Source organism: Trichosurus vulpecula, chromosome 5 (assembly GCF_011100635.1).
Source record: "Trichosurus vulpecula isolate mTriVul1 chromosome 5, mTriVul1.pri, whole genome shotgun sequence".
Taxonomy (NCBI): Eukaryota; Metazoa; Chordata; class Mammalia; order Diprotodontia; family Phalangeridae; genus Trichosurus; species Trichosurus vulpecula.
In genome coordinates, this window is record NC_050577.1 from 140,471,343 (window position 1) to 140,492,772 (window position 21,430).

Genomic DNA, 21,430 nt, shown 5'->3' on the forward strand with positions numbered 1-21,430 from the left:
GAGACTGCTTCAATAGTGCCTTCTAACTTTAAATATGTGAACCTGTGGTCCTATGATTCTGTGACTCCCAGATCTAAGTATCTATTGGTATTCTCTCTACTGAGACTCAGCACTACATTTCCAACTGCATATCCTGTAGACATCTACATTCAAAATAGAGCTCATTCTCTTTCACCCCAAACCCTCCTAATCTTCCCATTTCTATTCAGGGCACCACCATCACTTAGTCACTGTTAACCATCTCTGCTCCTCCCATATCTATTCAGTTACAAACTGCTGTTGATCCTACCTCCATAACATCTCTTATATCCCTCCCTTTCTGTTTACTTATAGGGCCAAGGTTCTAATCAGCCCTTCATCATTTTTTTCCGTAACCACTACCGTAGTAGTATCTTAATTGGTCTCTCTGTCTCAAGTAGCTAGGCACTAGAATGCCTCTCCTCTACTTAACGGAAGAATAAGGAGGAACGGAGAGTAAGCATTTATATAGTAGGTACTTTGTGCCAGGCCCTGTGCTTAAGCACTTTGCAATTATTTCATTTAATCTTAAGGTAAACAGAAGTTAAATGACTTGCCTCAGCTCACACAGTGTCCAAGGCTAGATTTGAACTCAGGTCTTCCTTCTTCCAGACCTGGTGCTCTATCCCCTCCACCACCTCAAAAAAAAAAAAAACATTAATAGTGTCTTCCTGCCTTTAAGATAAAGGATAAAATGTAAACTCCTCCCCCTTCTCCTCCCCCCCCCCATTTAAAGTCCTTCACAGTCTAGTTCCACCTTGCTTTCCATGCTCATTATGCATTATCCTCCCTTAGGTAGTCATCATTTCAGCCAAACAGGCCTACTTGCCAGTCCTTGTACATGATATTTCATCTCCAGCCCCTGTAGTTATATTCAGTCTATCCCCCATACCCAGAATTCACACCTTTGTCACCTCAGATTTTTGAATCCCTCATGTTCTTGAATGTTTAGCTCATGTGCCGCCTCCAACATGAGGCCTTTTGTGATCACCTCGGTTGCTAGTGACCTACTCTATTCACTTTGTGTGTATTTTTCTTTGTTTAGCTTCATGTATATTTGTATGTGTTTAGCTTCTCCCTCACACCTCACACCCTCATTCTTTCTCCACTATATCAGAATATAAGGTACGTAAGGGTTGAAATTGTTTTGTTATGTCTTTGTATCCCCAACACCTATCGCAGTCCCTGGTGTGAAGTAAGTGCTTACTAAATGTTTATTGATTGAATCTGTGGATCATATATTGATTAAGCACATATAATTTTCACTGGGTAATATCAGGCAGAGTGAACAAGCAAAGGATACTCATATTTTTAAAGCAATTATTGTTTCAGGCTAATATAAGAGAATCTATAATTAAAGGCTCTAATATGTCACTCCTAGGCTGACTTTTTAATTTTTATACCATATGGAAAGATCTTGATGTTTTTGAACTGCAATAGGATTAATGTTGTCTTCTCTTTTTGATCCATTTTGATTAATCCTTTGGAAAGATAATTTCTAAAGTATTTGTTTTAAGAAAGTTCTCATTTGTCTTGTGAAAAATCATGAGTTAAATTCCAACATTAAGTTAATAACATGCATAATTTTTGACATGACTAACACTAGAAAATATAATTATTGTTTTGTTCTACGTGTCATGAGCATGTTTGCCAGACACATGCAAAAGATTCCTGTCTACTGACAGTAATAATAAAATGTTTTCAAAAGAAACACTTTTCCTTCACAGGAAAAAGGCTTATTTTGTTCTCAAAGAACGCTCTTTCTTATAAGCAAGCTATTAGAGCAAATCATCCTTTGATAATTTCAAAAACCCTGCTGTGGTGCTGTTAGACACTGTGTTTATGGTACAACAATTCTAGATAATTAAAATGATTTTTGGTTAATTTAAGAGAGAGGGCTATGAATAGCATTGTTTACTGAATTTTTTTTTAAATGCCATCATCTACAAGAAAGAAAAGGTAGGAAGGATGAATGAAGTATCTTTGGATGTGGTCAGAATGGAACATTTGCATTCTCTGATCTCTTCATCATATTTCTAGTATATCCTAAGTAGATTAGTCCCCAGATAAGGAGAGGGATACTTTTAGACAAGTGGAGAGAAAATAAATTAAAATCTTTGGATAAAGTTGGCTACAAACTTTCTGTAGTATAGGCGGTAAGTGAGGGGAAGCAATTCACATTTCTGATGCCCCAATGCCAATGAGGCATTGATGGGATTTAGAAGAGGTATAATTGGGATTTAGCCCCAGGTCTGCTACAAATTGGCTACAGCACCTTTAAGAAAGTCACTTTAACACTCTGGCCCTCAGTTTCCTTATTTGTAACATGAGAAGAGTGGATTATAGCAGGGATTCTTAATCTGCTTTTTGTGGCACGGACCCTTCGATAGTGTGATGAACCCTATGTTCCCCTTTTCAGAATACTGTTTGTTGCCTACATTTAACTGAATAAAATGCTAAATTTCAGTTATGGGCTAGTGAATATAAAGATGCAAGGGTTTTTGGTTTTGGTTTTTCCCATCCCAGTTCAAGGACCCACTAGAATCTCCCTACAGACTCCTTTGGGGGCTGTGGACCCAAGGTTAAGAATCCCTGGGATAATCTCCCCATTGAAACGTTGGCTCATTGCAAGTAGGAGCTGTTTCATTCCTTGTACTGGGAGTCCACAATGCCTACCACAGTTCCTGGAACATAGTAGGTGCTTAATGAATATGTTGATTGATTTAAGTCCCCTTGAAGCTCTGATGTTTGTTTGCTTTTTGTTTCTACTTAAAACATGTTCTTTGACCTAAAATATCACACTCAGAAGCTCTTACTGCCCAACTCTAGTCCACAATCTGACCCTGATGCTCATTTTCCTCAGCTACAATTTAATATTTATGTCTTCACCCCCTAAAAAAGTATAAATAAAGAAAGGATGCTTAAGTTCCTTAAGAATCAGGAGAATGATGGCCTGCTCAATAAAAGTACATTAAACACAGGATTTAAAGTGTGGCGTTCCTCTTAGAATAAGTCTTCATTTTTCAAATTTCCTGAGCTCAACTAGTAGCTCTTTTAATATTGTGAATGGGTAGATGTACTCATATTATAGACAGAACTTACTCTGGTCACAGTCCAGAAATAAATTTATTAGTTGTGTGGAACTCAGAATAAATTTTCCCATGGCAATCATGTCATAACTCTTGGTTCAGTGTTCTCTCTATCCTACAAAAAAATCGATCCATAATATATTTGAAATATATATGTGTGTGTATATATATATACACACACACACATATATATGCATGTATATATGTATGCTTTTATACATATATGCATTTATCTATATCTGTCTATTATATATTTAATGTATGTATCCATCCATCCATTTACCCCAGTATAAGCTGTGCATGGGCAGGTGCATACACAAACACAATTTATCAGACCCATGGTTTCATTGCTATAGAGAAACTCTACTGGATGCAGATCTGTAAATAAGTCATAACATACAGTCTTAGAGAATGGCCAGTGGCCCTGAAATGTAATACTTTATTAAAAGAATGTTTAACTGAAGTAAATTGGATTGGTGCTCCCTGAAATGTTCCAGTGCTAAATCATGGTATAGGGGTGACCCAGAGTTGTTAGAGGCAATGACAGGAGAGCCCAAGCTCAAGCCATTCCTACCAAGCTCAAAAAACTTCAGGCACAGCTTATGATAGATAAACTAAACTGTCTGTCTTTCATCAGAGAACTAGCCAAGTTCAACAAGGCTCTCATGATACTGGCCACAGGGTGTTGAATTCTGGGATCACAGCAACTCTAGAAGGCTGTCTGTTAAATTGTAAAAACGCCTTGTGATCTGCCTAGAGAATGAATTTTTATAATACAATAGGACCTACCACTGGTTCTCTGGAATAAAGATACAGTGTCCCAAAAGTCTTAGTGCTGTCTTAAGATATTAAAGTTTAGTGAGGAAACAAAGATGATGAAACTTCTTTCCTTCCATGTTTCTCCCCTCCTCTTTCTATTTTTTATTGAAATCGTGTAAGAAAATCCAAGGTTCATGATGGTGATAATTTTGAGTCATTGGGATATATAAATTGTAAACACATTAACATTTCAAAGGAAAACCAGATGGGGGCATCACAGACTTTTTTTTTTCCACTGCATGAACTGGAATAGTAAGAGAAGCTCTGAGGAGGGGAATAAGGTGAGACTGAGCTCCAGCACTAAGGCCAAGTAAGCAAGTATGTATCTTGGGAGAAAGAGAAGGGAGGAGCAAGGCAAGAGGACTTTTTTTTTTCCTCCTCTTCCTCCTCTTGACAGAACCGAAAGAACAGAGCTGGAAGGGGCCTTTAAATCACTGAGTTCAACCCCTTCGTTTGAGAGATGAAACTGGCACCCTGAGAAATTCAGTGGCTGGAGCTTCCTTCCTTGCTGCTTCCAGGCTGATGAAGCTGATGAAGCAGGCCTTCCTTGGGGCAAGAGAAAAGACAAAATGGAAAGCGTTTGAGAGGTTTATGGAGGAGGGCTTGGGGCTACAGTATGAGACAGCAGCAGGCCGTGAGGGAAGGAGAGGGAAATTCTGTACAGTAATAGCAAAGTCACTTGGTTTCTGAGCTTTGTTTCCTCATTTGTAAAATTGGAGAAGAGGGGTGGGGTAGTACAGAGATTTGTGAATTAGATGACCTTTAATGTCCCTTTCAAATAAAAAAACCTCATTATCCTAACTAGGAGAGAAGGGGAGGTTCTATGACCAGCAAGCCTTCTAATTTAGGTGGTCCTTTTCATAAAAAAGGGATATTTGTAAGTCAAGCACTACATGTATAATATTTTTAGATAAATAAAATAAGGCTTTTAGTAAATAATTAAAAGGCTGCAGGGAAGCTAGATAAGGACCAGATGCATTTTTAAAAGTCTTTTGTTGAATTATTTATAACTTAATATTGAACTATATAACTAAAATTTGTTAACTTTTTATAATAAATTATTTTCAATACACTAAAAACTACAACTTTTCACTCACTCCTGCTAACCCTCTGTCATGATTCTTTGTGTCTTCATTCTCATTTACATTTACTCTTATCAGAGGCCCATATATTTTTATAACCAAATAAAATATTTGTTTTATGAATCAAATCCCTATTGATTCATGTGTAGGACAAGTGTTTTAAACATAAACCAAAAATACTTAGCATCTGTCATTAGTAACCTAGAGTAGGAGCTTACTCATCATAAAATGGTCTCTTCCATCTGTCTTCCACCACATGGTTTTTCAGAAAACATAACAGGTTCACATTTTGTCTATCACGATACCATTTTTTATTTGTTAGATAACTTTTTAAAATAAATCTAAAATTTAATGATACAATTGAATGTACAGGCATTTTGCAAAATGACCATACATTTATATAATTACATATTCATATATATGTATTCATAAAATTCCATTTATAAAACATATTGTTGTTCAGTCTTCAGTCATGTCTGATTCTTCATGATTCTGTCGACCATACTGTCCACAGAGTTTTCTTGGCAAAGATACTGGAATGGTTTGCCATTTCCTTCTCAAATAAAATGTATAGCATTTTATAAACCATTTTGGTGTGGAAAAGCCATAAATAAATAAATAACCATTATGTTAAATCTGTTACAATCCTGGTTATTTCCTACCATGGAGTCAATAAGCAGCTTTCTCTGTGCCAGGCATTGTGCTAAGCTCTAGGGATACAAAGAAATGCAAAAACATAGCTCTTTCCCTCAAGAAGTTCACATTCTAATGTGGGAGACAATATGCAAACAACTATATACATACAAGAAATATACTAAGTAAGATGGGAGTAGCAGTGGGGAGGGGAAGGATACCAGGAAAGAAGATGGGATTTGATCTAAGCCTTGAAGGAAGCCAGAGAATCCAGGAGGTGGACATGAGGAGCTATAATTTTTCAGGAATGAGTGACAGGAAGCAAAAAGGCACAAGGAGTCAGGAGATGTCTTAGTCACTGTATGATGATTAAAAATGTATGGTGGCTTAAGGAATAGAGGGCCAGAGTTAAGGTCAGAAAGACTTGACTTTAAGCTCTGCCTCTGATAAATGGGGAAGTCATTCAATCCTTGTAAGTGGCTCAGTTAACTATGATTATAATTTATAGGTAAGTTGATGATCTGCATTAGTGTAGTGAATTTCCATACTGGGAATTCACCACTGAAAAGACCTAGATTAGGTCTAGACCTAACCCCAACCTCCAAAAATTCAAATGAAAAAAAAATAGAATAAAGAGAAATTTAAGTAATAATGCTTAAAATGTCCCAGCTTAGTCACTAATAAAAGGTGGCACCACCATTCTCCCCACTTAAAATAAGCCTTGTAGATTTCAATATTTTCCTTTGTTGAGATGGGTATAAAAAAAGAGGCAGTTCTTAAATTTCACCAGAGAACTACAGAAGAGTACTAGGCTAATAACTTTTTGACCTTAACACGGCTTTCTATGCTTACACTCTTGCTACAGAACTTTTACAAAACTGAGTTGAACAAAGAAGAGATGTATATACGCTACATTCATAAACTCTACGATCTGCATCTGAAAGCACAAAATTTCACAGGTAACTTTACCATTTGGGGATTGGGGAAAGTATTGGAGATTGTTACATTAAAGATGACAAGTACCTACATTCACTTTCATTTTTTAAAATTATTTTTATTTTGTTAAATATTTATTTATTACATGTAGAAAACAATTTAACATTCATCTTTAAAATTTTTGAGTTCTAAATTCTTTCCCTCCAGCCTGCTCTTCCCCCTCCTCTTGAGAAGGCAAGCAATATGATATTGGTTATACCTGTGAAGTCATGCAATTACATTCACTTTCTTAATCCAAAATCAGGACTTGGGATTTCAAAGTAGCATGGCTAACCGGAGATTATAATTCACAGTATATACAGTGCAAGACCCAGTAAATATTGGTTCACAGAACCAGTATGATAAGGGACCTTATCAACTGTGGGTATGGCTGTTTTGCAGTTTTTAAAAGAGTGAAGGTGCTCTTTCCACCTTTCTGACATTGTTGCTTTTATTCATAAAATTTCACCTTACTACTCTTAGTTAAAATCAGTAGGTTTGGCTATATATTTCACTGATGCTCTTCATTTCATACAAACAAATGCCGTTTTTGTTGCAGTTTAGATATTCCCTCATCTTCATTCCAGGACCTCGTGCCTAGTTTAAATGCCTTCTTGTTTTTAAAAGTGAAAAATCTCAAACATTATCAGAACCTAGGCATTGTTAACACTCAAAAGAGCCTTTTCCCCCATATTGTACCTCTCTCAATTTAAGATTTCTGACTTGGTAAGGAAACCTCAGTAAAGAGTGTGCTTGCACGCAAACAATACAAATGAGTATAAAGCTGCTTTGGGAGGACTTTCGGCACAGTCATCCCAAGCCTAGCTATTAGAATGTAGAAATGATTGACCACACACAAGCAAGAGGTAGAAAAGAAGGTTTACCTAGCTTGCAAGGATGAAGTTGTCAAACAGAGGGCAAGAATTGTATGCTGATAGTTCTGGTTGAGTGCCTGGTCCTTCTTCTTCTCTCCAGGGGTTATTTCTGACAAACAGCAGATCTAGACCTTGAGGAGTGAGGAAGCACTATCCTACCTTGGGCTTTTGTCTACGCTTATGGGGACCTCAGGGGTCAGCCGTATCACCAGTGCAAAGTCTTCCATTATGCATAAAACAAAACCACTTTTATTCTCTAGCTGCCTCCCTGTCGGAGGCTACCAGCCCTCATTCCTATGTGGCATGAAATCTTAGCTGTTCCAGAGGGCTTTCTCTCTCCGTTACAGTGCATCTAGGCCTAGGCATAGCCTACTACTCAGAAATTGTTTGGATGGACGGGCTGATGAATCTCAAAATTTCTCTACCTTCTCAACTCCAGCAGCCTCCATGTCTGCTCTAATTCAGACACATGCAGGCATGGTCATTCTATAGAGCTTCAATTGTAACCATACCATCTCTCAAGATTACTAACTCTGAGATTCTCCTCTTCACCCAAAATCAGACCAATTCACAAGAATCCTGCTCTCACTCTCACCGTGACCTCCATTCCTGGCCTTCTCCCTATTCCCTTAGTCATGTCTGTACTCTCATGTATTGCCTCAATACCCACTATTGACCATGTCTGTGGTTAACCACTTGAGTGATTCACTAGCAGCTACTCTAAAATCTCTTTCCTCACTTGACCTTTTGCCATTTCTAAACTGCCGATACTCAACCCAGAATAAGCCCTACCAGATGATCTCTTTGCTCTCCCCAAGCCATTAAGCTTCCCTAGCAAAGCCAAAAAATCATGCTGACAACTCATGTAAATTTGTGCTGCATAATGTTATTGGACTTTCATTGGTTGACAGTCCTCTTCAACATTGATTGACTCCCTGTCTCATTCTCCATAGTGACTGTTTTGCACATTTTCCCCTCTCTCAGTATCTCCCTCTCCTCCCACCACACAGAGCAAATGACCTAAGGCCCCTGCCTCCTACTGCACTGAGGTGTAGTACTGGAGTCTAGAAGAAATTTTAGGAATGGATTTTGGAATAAGCCACATGGTAATGTTGCTTGAGCCTGTGGGAGCTTATGTAAACAATAAAGGACAGAGACTAGAATCAAGCCTTGAAAAACATCCATACTTATTGTACAGGAGGTTGAGGATGAAATATCAAAGGAGGCAGTCAGAAAAACAGAGGAGAAATAGACAGATTCACAGGATCTAAAAGATGGGGAGAGAGGAAAGGGGAGAAAGAAGGTGGAAGGGAGGGGAGGTCAAGTAGGATGAGAATTGCACAAAAGCCATTGACTTTAGCAGTTCAGAGATTGTTAGTAATCTTGGAGGAAGCAGCCTCAGGAGGTCTGGAAATGAGGTTATTGTGGTATGAGTAAAAAGTGAGGAATTCAAGGCAGCAAGTGTTGATGGCATGAGAACAGTGTTGGAAAGGTGAGTCACAGAGATAACACAGGCTTGAGGATCCACAAGATATGAGCAGTGTTAAGACAAAGGGTAGAGGGAAAGATGAAAAGGGTAGAAAACAGTATAGAATTGAACTGTTAAACTCTAAAGTCAAGAATGTAAAGGGAGGGCAATGAGGGAAAGCAGTGAGGCCACAGCAGGGGTTATGGGATAGAAGAATGTGAGAAAGGATGAATATAGATTTAGGAGGAATAAGGCAGAGGGAGAAATGGAAGAATAAGCATTTATAACCAGAGAGGAAAATAATTTAGGATCATGGAAGTAGCATGGTTTGGGTGGTTTCAAAGTCTTTGTGTATTACCATCCCTTTGGGTAGCTAAAATGAAATGTAGGCTGATTTACTGAGAGGCCACAGTGTTCCAGGAGACATCAAGGTGTCAAGTTCAAGGACAAGGGGTGGGGCAGAATGGAAGATTTTGAGCTTTCTCTATGAGAAAGGGGAAGAGTGACTAGGGAACTGGTAGCTTCTAGCAACAAGGATCTTGATGGTTGATGCAGACAGATGGAGTTAACCTCAGTAGAGGAGATATTACTGAGTGACAGAAGGCCTGGAAGTAGCAATGAGTAGTCAGGAGTCTACTGACTCCGGTTCCTGGACAAGTGGGTAGAGAATATGAAAGAAGCAACATCATGTACTGAAGGGGGTGGCCAGAGATAGAGTGCCTCTGGAAGGGAACCAAGCTTCCATGTGTGTAAGAAGAAGGAAAGAATGAAGAGAAATGAATCTAGGATGAAAGGAAGCTTCACCATAGAGGGGGAAGGATCCAGAGTGCACAATTTCAGGGACAAGTTGAGAAGGATAGAAACAAGGAAAGGAATATATCTGAGCGAAATAGAGATGAGAGAGGGGAATATTGTCAAATGGGGGGAGGTTTTGCTTGGGTAAACAATGATTGAATCAGGGACAGCCAAAGAGTTGGGAATTTGTTAGTTATAGGATTAGGAAAGTACCAGTTGACTTCCCAACCCTAAGTCCCATAATGATGAAAGGTGGCATCTATTCTGGGGAGCAGGGACTTTAGGGTAGGCACCTTGGATAGTAAGTACCTGGTGGTTGGACTCCTCTCCTTCCCACACCCCTTGCAATCACACTTGGTACCAATTCCTTTACTTCGTCCTAAAATGACAGGGAACAATGTACACCCAGGAGATAACCTGTACATAGAGCATGTACTTGGCTCCCATTCAGGACTGGTATTCTGACAGTGATTCTGGAATCCCAACAGTAAGGGACTTTGTGTCGTGTCTGGGGTCCCATTGATGGAGTCTGACAGTGAAAAGTGAATTCAATATTTGCAAAAGCCTGGGCCATTTTTTTTCAGTGACTAGGGACAGAATTAGTACTAGCTGCTATAACATGGTAGTAGCTTTTGTGTCAAGGAAGCTTCCAGTTTTTAAGAGAGGCTGGGCCCCTGGGTTGAGCAGTTTTGGGGGCACGGTCCTTAGTGTCTGCTTTAGACCCCACCTTTCTGGGCTCTATGTGTTGAGGGGAGCTAAGAAGTTTTTTTTTTTATGTTCTTAGTAATGGCAGGTGGTACTTAATGACCCAGGGCCTAGTAGATTCTACCATCATGGGCCCAAGAAGCTACCTTAAAGAGTATTCCAGTCCCTGAATTTCACCCCTTCCTCCTAACAGTCCTTGTTGCGATTCCTGGTCCAGTTGGAACTCTAACACATATTTCTCTGAAAATACTAAGGGGCCTCGAGGACAAGGACTGTCATTTTTTGTCTTAGTACATTTAGCCTTTAGCAGAGTCTTCCATATAATAGGCAATAGATGAATGCTTGTTGCTATATGTGGTGGTTTTTATGGTGGGTTCTAATGGTATACTGTCATACATATTATGGATTAAATTGGCTTTTGTGGGCTGGCCTGGAAATATAATTACTATTTATAACCAAAAAGGTACATTTTGAGTTCTAAACACCTGATTTACATAATATTTTTTGCAGCTAATTCATTAGTTGAGGACTTTTTGGATTTGGGAATTGTTCAGTTAGCGAAGCAGCAAAGTATGTATGTGGACACATTTTTTCTTTTAAAGCTCGTAGAAGGAAAAAGAGAACCGAAGTCCATTTATTCCAGCTAGGTGATAGAGACATTTTGCTTCCCAAAAAGGAAGCCTACATATGTCTCTTTCTATTCTAGAAACAGATCAGTCTTTTCCTTAAATATATTTACCCAATTTGCACTTATGATTTCATGTTCCTCAAGGAATAGGTTATTTTTTTCAAATAATATTTTATTCTTCAGTCTTTAACATATGTTGTAATTCATGTCCTCATTCTTTTGTATCCACGGAGAAAGTAAAACTAATGAAAAAACTTTCTCTATTTTATGGGAGTTTTTTGTGTTTAAATGGGATAAAAGTTTTTCAGCTCTTTATGAGTTCCTTCCTTTCTAATTGAACTTCACCATTCTCATCTCTTCATTGATCATCACATCTGGGAGGTTCGCATAGTTCCCATGTTGGTCAGATGATGAGGATCCACATGTTGCCCCCCTTGTTATCCAGAGCTGCTACCCTAGCCAGTCCAGCCTATATCGTAGTACTCCATGCCCCAGCAATTCCCCCTCCCACAGAGTCTGAGCCTTCCAAGGGACCTCCCAGGTTATCTGCTTCATTTCACACCTAAAACAAAAGGGTCAAACCAGTGGTCATTTACTTTAAGCCCTGATGATACTTAATGAGGTAGTCCACTTCCCTTTGGGGCAGCTCTAACAGTTAAGAATTTTGACTTTATACTAGGTCTGAATTTGCCTCTCTGCCACCCATTCTTGTGTCTCGGCATTGGGTGTCCTCCATGCCTGCGATGCCCTGCTTTCTTGCCTTCCCCTCTGACCCCCTTTAGAATTCAGTTCAAATTCTATCTTCTGCAGGGGCCTTCTCTGTCTCTCTTTCCCTTCCTTCCTCCCTCTTCCTCCCCCTTCCTCCCCCTTCTCCCCTGCTCCCAGATGCTAATTAATGCCATCTACATACATAAATAGGTACACACACACACACACACACACATACACATTCAGTCACTTCAGTCATGTCTGGCTCTTTGTGACCCCATTTGAGGTTTTCTTGGCAAAGATAATTCAGTGTTTGTCGTTTGCTTCTCCAACTCATTTTATAGATGAAGAAACTGAGGTAAACAGAGTTAAATGACTTGCTCAGGGTCACACAGCTAGTAAGTATCTGAGACTAGATTTGAATTCAGGAAGATGATGACTCTTCCTAACTCCAAGTCTGGTGTTCTATCCACTGTGCCACCTAGCTGTTCCAAATATAAGATATCTGTCTCTGTACATGTGTGTATATGTGTATGTATATATACACACACATACACACATATGGTATATACATATATAGTAGTAGTAGAAAGCAGGAGACAAGGTTTCAGAAGATCCAGATTTTGACCTTTACTAGCTATGTGACCATAGGCAAGTCAAGCCTCACATTTATTCATAATTAAACTTGGATTTAAGGGAAAAGGGAACAAGCATTTATTAATGCCCGCAATGTGGCAGGCATTATGCTAAGCACTTTACACATATTATCTCATTTGAGCCTCACAACAAGCCTGAGGGTTAATTATGTGCCTCTCAAGGTTGCTATAAAAAGGGCTTTATATGCCTTAAAAACACAATAAAGTTATGAGTTATTGTTTTGAAAAAAGAAGAAAATTGACATGGCTAAGAATTTCAAAGACATGAGAATTGTATGCAGATACAAAGAATAAATTGCGACTTTACAATATGTATATACATGTGTATAAAAATCACTTCATGGTGGAAGGCAGGATGCAATATTAAAAATAAACCAATATAGTAAAGGTAAGGATAATCTGAAAAAATATTCTATCTAAAATTACAGTATTTTTACAATGTCAGTGAGACAAATATCCCTTTATTGCTGTTCATTTTTCAGACATATGGGCTGAATAATCCATAGTTCTAGGATTGCATATAAATAACACAGTTGTTTGAGTTTCATATTCATTCTTTAAAGCAAACATGTATTAAGAGAAAACACTGCCATTATGAGTTAAATTGGGGCAGCCGGGTAACACAGTGAACAGAGCGAGAGCCCTGGAGTCAGGAGGACTTGAATTAAAAAACAGCCTCAGCCTTATTAGCTGTGTGATGCTGGCAAGTCACTTAACCCTATTGGCCTCAATTTCCTCCTCTGTAAAATGAGCTGAAGAAGAAAACGGTGAAACATTCCAACTGCCAAGAAAACCCTAAACAGGGTCACAAGGAGTCAGATATGACTAAATCAACTAAGCAACAACAAATGAGTTACACCGATAACTAGGGGCCTTGTAGTGTAGTGGATAGAGTGACAGGCTTGGAATGGGGCAGTCTAGATCTTTGGGTCTCATTTCAGACACTTGATGTCTTTGTGACACTGGGCAAATCACTTAACCTTTCTCCAAGTCAGTTTTGTCATCTGTAAAATGGGGATGATAATAACATCTGCTTCATGAGATTGTTGTGGGGTCAAATGGGATAATGCCTGAAAGCCTTAAAATGCAAACCTTAAGGCATTATGTTAATGCTAACTATTAATACTGCTATTACTGTTATGCCCTCTGAAAGATCTAGAATAACAAGTCGAGATTGAAAGGAATGATGGATATAAACATTTTTCAGTTCTATTCAGTATAGCAAGTAAATTGCACTAACATTTTAAAGGGGAAATTATTATAACCTTTTGATTACAATGATAAATTGGCAGAATAAGATAGTGAATAGCCCTAAAATCAGGGCACATGTTAATGACAAAATTATAATTTCCTTCAAGTTGGCTAGAAATTTCTCCATATAAAAGAAAGTCTTACATATAGTCATGTGGCTTTTAAGGTGCTCTTTTAATGAATGCATTTTCTCTTAACTTTCAGAGGCTGCTTATACTCTCCTCTTATATGATGAGTTACTGGAATGGTCTGATCGGCCCCTCAGGGAATTTTTAACCTACCCCATGCAAACAGAGTGGCAACGCAAAGAATACCTTCACCTCACCATCATTCAGAACTTTGACAGAGGCAAAGTAAGTGAGACTGACCAGTCTTGTGTCAACTAGAAAATTTAAGAAAACAGCGGTAATGTCTTTAAGTTCATTTAGGAGATTTAGGAGCCCCACCTTGGTTTAGGAGAAAGAGAACCAGCCTCGGGGTCAAGGAGATCTGGCTTCAAGGCCCATCTCTAACAAATTCCGGCTGTATGACTCAGTCCCTTAACCTCATCGATCATTGAATTTGTGACCAGCAATTAACTCAACAGCTGAGAGACTTGACTGTGGAATGGCGCAGAGCGATTTCTTTCACTGCCAAGATAACTGGATAACAAGGCTGTTTACTAAGGTGGAATAGGAAAGAAGCATTTTCCTTGTTTTAAGTTTTGAGATGCATCAAATTACACTTTTTTGACAGAACTATGATATATGATAGAATTGCAGGTCTCTGGTTTTGATCATTGATCAACCTCAGTGCCCCAGGCAATTCTATAAGGCAATCAATTGTGGAATAGCTAGGGATCTACTTTGGTGGAGGTATACTCCTCATTGGAAGTTTCCTTCAAGGAAATCACTAGTCAGATTTTTTTTTTATGTCACTTCTCAGTTGTTTTCTGCAAAATCCTCTATGTGTCCTCAGTATCTGGAGCATCCAATTTACTGTCCCCCTGCCTTTTGAGAGTTTTGACCATCAACTGTTTTCAGTTGGTCATTTTTATTTTTGTTTTTAATTTCTGACCCTAGCCCAGTCTCCTCATAGCAATTAATATTAATGATGATGGTTAAAAACAATAACTTATTTATTTGTGTGCATGTGTGTGGTTACTATGTGCCAGGCACTGTGCTAAGTGCTTTACTATTATCTTGTTTGATGTTCAGAACAACCATAGGAGGTAGGTGCTGTTATCTTCATTTTAAAGATAAGGAAACTGAGTCAAACAGAGAACTAAAGTGACTTGCCCATGGTCAAACAGCTAATAAATATCTTAGGAGAAATTTGAACTCATGTCTTCCTGACTCCAGGTCCAATACTGTATCTACTACAGCACCTACCTGCTCTTAAAAATGTTTTATAGTGTATGTCAGTTTGTTTGTAACTAGAGTTAAGTAAAATTTAAAATTTAATTTATATCGGAAATTCTGCAACATTACAACGTTCAATTTTTTGGGGGCTCTTTTTTTTAAAATTTATTTAATATATTTAGTTTTCAGCATTGATTTTCACAAAAGTTTGAATTACAAATTTTTTCCCCATTTCTACCCTCCCCCCACTCCAAGATGGCATATATTCTGGACAACGTTCAATGCATTCAATTTCAAAGCATTGAATTTGGAGGAGATGTGGTTTGGATCTTAGCTCCTCTACTCACTACCTTTGTAACTGTGGAAAAATAATCTGTAAAATGAGAGATTTGAACTATAGGACTTGTATGGTCCCTTTTAGCTCTAAATCTATAGCCCTCCGACCACAAAATTAAGATGAAGAATCATTGCAGCTCATTTGTCTTAATATATCATTTCCATTTCCTTTCCTTTAGCCAGTTCATGTAGAATGAGTGGTACAGTTTAAAGAGTTCAGGATTTCTTCATCACAGGACCTGGATTCAATGCCTGTTTCTACCCCGTGTATGACTTTGGGCAGCTCATTTGACATTTTCCTGATCTGTAAAATGGGGGAGGGGGCGGTTGGCCTCCCTGATCTCTAAGATCCCTAAATATGTTATCCTGTGGTCTATAGCTTGGAATTTACCGTGAGGTTTTTATGTTTTAACTGAGAATTCAGGTCCTTCAGTGATAGGAGGTGCTTTATATATATCTAGTTTGGGGCTAGGGGAAAACCAGAGACCTATAATTCTACCTTATATCATAGTTCTGCCAAAAAAGTATAATTTGATGCATCTCAAAATTTAAAACAAGGAAAATGCTATTCCACCTTTTTACCTTAGTGAGAGAAATCCCTCTGACCTTCCACAGTCAAGTCTCTCACCTGTTAAGTTAATGGCTGGTCACAAATTCAGTTGTAGCTCTGGCTGGTTCTATTAAGCCATTCCCAGGAGTTTGTGTTAGATCAAAGCATCTATGTAGTGCTGTGGCCAGCAAATAGCCAAAGTTGGCGGGTGTTATATTAATGCCTCCGGATCTGGGAGTGCAATTTAGGTAATTGAGGAGAAGGGGTAGCCGATGTGGTCCCATCAGGAGGGGGTAATTGCTCCTTGGTGGTCAGCAGTAATCACCCCTCAGCAGCCAAGGCCTATTTCCTCTCCTCTCTCTGGCCACTACTGAATTGAAATTCTAATGAAGAATACATATCCATGCAATTGAAATGACAGCTGAAAAAATTGTTTCTGCATTCAAAACTAGTAGATGCTGCTGGACTTTAATCTCTTTTTTCTCCCTGGTCATGAAAGCTTCTTAATACTTTACAGGCCTCTGGGATTTTTAACCCCCCCCACACACATACACCACACGAATTGGTGGGGCAGGGGGAGGTCAATATTTTCACAGGGACGTGGCAAAGATTAATAAAGTTTTGGGGTTTTTTTGGTATGTGTGGAAGTGAGGTGTCTAAACCTGTGCTATCTTTGCTGTGAGGAACACCCAGTATAGAAACTCCCTCCACTTTTGCAGATTGACAATTCTTTTCTAACTACAGTCTTAGGTCCCTGGGGCGTTAAGAGATTAAATGACTTGCCCGTGGTTAAATAATAAGTAAGTGGCAGAGGAGAATTTGACCCCAGTCTTCCTGACCAGCCCTCTTTACCCCATCTCTACTGACTCTCATTCATGTAGGCAATGAATGTACTGTTAAATGTATAACATTTGCCCTCTGGGGGGAAAAATGTGCACATGACATACGTTTGAGTTTAATCCACATTAATGATATTTTCTCTATTATTTTCTTAAGTCTAGACAATCAACAAATCTATCAAGCCCTGATTTGTCATCTTTGCCGATTTCTAAGGTGTAAATGCTCGCACTGACAATTTAACAATTGAGTGGAGCTGGTTCAATGTGGCTCCAGCACACTCCTGTAAGGCATAATATATTCCAGTGATTTAAAAAAAAAAAGTAATCTGTGATCTAGGCAATTTGGAATTTCCAAAGCAAAATAAAATACTTAAAAGTAGTATATCATAACTAAGAGGTGTAAGTTACATGGCATCATGGCCAAATTGTTCCTGTGTCATCTCTTTGCCCACAGTGTTGGGAGAATGGCATTATCCTGTGCCGGAAGATTGCGGAGCAGTATGAAAGCTATTACGACTACAGAAACCTGAGCAAGATGCGGGTAACATACTTGGTGGGGTGTAATCAAGGGGTTGAGGGAGCACCTTTCTCAATTAGTTTTCTCAAGGACATTTATGAAATTCAATTTCACTTGTGGTATTGCAAATCTTGTTTTAAAATGTTTTTAGACTGTTTCCTGTGAAATATGCACTGAAATTGGAAACAGCAAATGAAACTACCTGATTATTTTTGTAGACCCTCAATTTGATTACTCGGGGAGGGTTGGGGATCATTGGTACATGATCCATTCTTATACACTAAATCTTCAGCACCTAATCTACCCTATGGGTGAGATTTGGGGCTTTTATAAAAAATCCTCTTCAGACTCTCACAAGGCAATAAATACACACGTATATTTCTCTGTAACAACCTATCTTACAAAAATCTGCCAAACAGCATTGGAAACTGTTAACCCAATGCATATTGGACTGGGTTCTCCTTATGAAGCAGGAGTAAACTTTTGTTAGCTGTGTTCTTGAACACAGATAACAATGTATTTTTAAATGTAGTAAGTTATGCTGGCCCTGTCAGGCCTTGGAATTTGAGATTCAGACTTTGGGCTGTTGCTATTTGGCATCTTGTCCCTGCAACAGAAGTGAGGGTTACAACATTGAGTCATAGTGGCCCTTGGGTGCCATAGTTGCTAAGATTTTATTTTTATAAACTCAAAGCAGTAAACTTCACTCTTGCTGCTCCATGGAGTATCATCCACAGAGAAAAAGCTTTCACATGCAATGATAGTTTTACTATGGAAACCCATGTGATGCTAAAACCATGAATAGAAAACTGTGCACTTTGTAAATGCCTCATGGTTTCAATATTATCAAAGTTATACTTGAAGGCTTTCTGCACACTGGGAGCTTAAGATATTGGATTATTTTGTATTGGAATTGTTGCTGCAAAATTATGTAGTCTAAGGAATGCTTGCATCCTCTGGAGTGAAAAGTTAGCCATCTGTAGGCCTGAAATCCACAATTTATGTACATGAGACCAGCAAATTCTACATCACATACAAGTGTAATTTATTATTCATAGAAATAACTCGATTCACCTGTGTTTTGAAGGATCCATTCCATTCCCCCCAGCCCCTCCAATTTTTTGTCATTTCCCTCACCAGTGAATTCCAGGAGACTAAAAAGACATGTGAAATTGGTCACTTGAGTTCTGAGTGAATAGCCATTGTTTGATTTAAAATGCAAAAGGTTTTCATTCTGACATTCCATATTAACCTGTTTCATTGTGAACAATGCATTGCATGATTGTGTTGTGAATGAATAGAAAGCATTCAATGGAACTTGAGGATACATTTCATCTCAGAAGTATATGAAAACCATCTTTCTGGAAGTTAAACTAAGAAGTTCAAATGTTCAGGAAACAGTAGCCTCTGTCAATTAGCAGTATTAAAGGCCAGTCAAAAATGTTTAAATATTTTCTTGTGCTTTCTCAGATGATGGAAGCCTCTTTATATGACAAGATCATGGACCAACAACGTCTTGAACCAGAGTTTTTTAGAGTTGGATTTTATGGGAAAAAATTTCCATTTTTCTTAAGAGTGAGTACATGGATTTTTTAGCTTTCTTTCATACTTCCAACAACAATTCCTCAAATTAGGAGGACTCAGGGTATGTTAGAACCTTTTCTGAAAATGTTAGAAAATCTTTGTATTATCTTTTAAAGCTAGAAATCCAATAATAATTTGCAATAGCATAGATTTAGAATTACTTGAATCCATCAAAACAAGGATTATCTCTCCTATCTAGATTTATTGCAGGTTATTATTGGCTCTACTGTGTTGTATAGTTATAGATGCTTCCTCTTTATGTACCTATGTTTCTAGTTAGCACAGTCAATGCTGCAGTTTTTATTATGGCAGTATTAGAGGTAGGAGATGGAATTAATGGAAACATATCAAAAAGGTGCAGTAGTTCTACATCTTGGAATTTAAAACTGGAAGAGAAAGGATTGTTTTATTAATTGAATTGTTCTGTGAAAGAAAAAGTCATCACTACACCAGCAATGAAATTGTTGCTGGCTACCCCTAATAACCATTTTCTACAAAATAAGTTGTTCATAAAGCATATGTTCACAAAGAAAGTTCTAGTTATATAATACTAAAGAATAAGATACTGGGCTCCATTCTCTGTCTTTCTTATGTTAGTGACAAGAAATAAATGAAAAATTGAAAGTAGAGCCATTGCAAAGCATTAAGTGAAATACAAGTATTTTGATACCCAAGTCCAAGGTTTTAGGGAAAGTAGGACCAAATAATTTTAACCTTAAATATTAATATTTAAAGATGTTAGTGTTAATGGTACCCCAAATTTTGTTTTTTTCTGAACATATACTTGGCAATATGGGGATGGGGGAGTATAAGAGGCAGGGATAGAAATAGAATTCATCTTAAAGTTTTCATACCCCAAAACTCCAATCAGGTCAAGCAAAATATCACTTTGGTAACTCATTGACCATACATCCAAATGATTGATTGAATTTTTTTATTGAAATGCTTTCTACATCAAGATGCCTTGGTCTCACGTAACCTTTGGTTTTCATTTTGCTTTAATAACAAAGCATTTACATGTTTTGAGACATGGGTAAAATCTGAGGACCAAGAAGTGAGATTAGTCCAACTCAGTACATAATTTAACTTTAAAAAACAATTAAATTACTGTCAAAAGAAGCTACTTTTATTGAGTTCAAAAACAGCAAAGTTAACATGTTAGAGTTTTGAAAATAGAGCCTTTATTAGCAAGCATGCAGGATGTGATCCATATATATATATTAAAGTCTGTACACATGCACACCTGAGACACTCTACAAGATGATGGAAGACTTAACTGCCATGTACTAAATCACAAAGAGTGGCTATATTTAAAATGGGGAAGAAACTATTTCCTTCACTTCTCACCAGTATAACCTGGGATCTCTGCCCAAGACATCCCAGCTCAGTATCTACGAAGTATAATATGAACCACCCTAGGTATCTAGTAAGCACAATTAATGGCAATTAAAGAGGCAATAAGAAAGATCCATAAGAGGTATGAGTCATTAATTTTCAAAGGCAGTTTAGCAAATTAGAAAACTGCATCAGTTAATAGAATAAATTTCATTAAATAAGTCCCTTGAAAATGTTTTATCCAGGGTATATATCAATTTCTAAATCATTTCTCTTTTTAAAAGACATTTCTTGCATATTAATGTGATTTTCTACTGAACAATAGGAAAGCATTACCCTCTGTTGGCTAAAAATGTGAACTGCAGGCAGGACTGCTCTTCAAGAATCAATTTTTCCGATGTTCTTCTATCCATTTGCCTTCAAATAGAACTTCTTTTCTCTTTCCTGTTAAGTCAAGACAATTAAAACTATAAAATATATGCAACAGCTTTTTTTTTCTTATGGAAAACAGCTTAACAAATATGACTGCTGTAACAGAAGCTTTACTTTCTCTGAAGTTATTGTGATATGAGATGTAACAGATAAAAATGTGTGTGTATATATACATGCATATATAGAGAGACGTGTGTATGTGTATATATATATATATGTATGTATGTATGTATACGCACACACACACACATGTATTTGGGGGAGAGTCCTGACACATGATTAAGGAAGGGAAATTTTGGAAACTTCATCAATTAATGCAAATCAGTGTTTGGGGCAATGAGAATTTATGTCCCATTGCCAACATGTCTCAGAGGCAGGAGCTGAATGGAGGTTTCCGTGACTCCAAAGCCAGCTTTCCACTCTGCTACATAGTGATTTCATTATACACAATGCCTCTCTCTGTACCAAAATTGTAATAGAGTAAGGTCCCAATGTACTACACTGTCACACCAAATGATAAAGTTCATTTCAAAATTATTTTCTTTTCCTTCGTATCCTTATTGAGCTCGTAAAGGTTTATTTATAACTCTCCAAAATTGTACAAAACTGTTCACACACACACACACGCATTGCTTTAAAAAAAAAAGTTCAGCCATTTAATGACTGATGGGTCAGTTTCATTCATATGTCTACATAGGAGCCATTAGTTTGATGCTCTTTGGTGCTGACAATTGGAGATAGGGGAATATGATAGTTTTTAACTAGGGCTGTATCATGCCTTAGGGTTACAGAACT

At 37.9% G+C, this 21,430-nt stretch overlaps 1 protein-coding gene across 2 annotated transcripts in view; it reads left to right on the plus strand.

Annotated features, from left to right (window-relative positions):
- DOCK4 (dedicator of cytokinesis 4) overlaps positions 1-21,430 on the plus strand; it is a 541,696-nt gene that overhangs the window by 488,822 nt on the left and 31,444 nt on the right. For both annotated transcript variants that reach the window (XM_036758430.1, XM_036758431.1), the window contains 4 exons: positions 6,507-6,600; positions 13,907-14,055; positions 17,222-17,308; positions 18,755-18,859. In XM_036758430.1, coding sequence (XP_036614325.1) covers positions 6,507-6,600; positions 13,907-14,055; positions 17,222-17,308; positions 18,755-18,859 — 435 coding nt within the window. The remainder of the gene's footprint in view (positions 1-6,506; positions 6,601-13,906; positions 14,056-17,221; positions 17,309-18,754; positions 18,860-21,430) is intronic.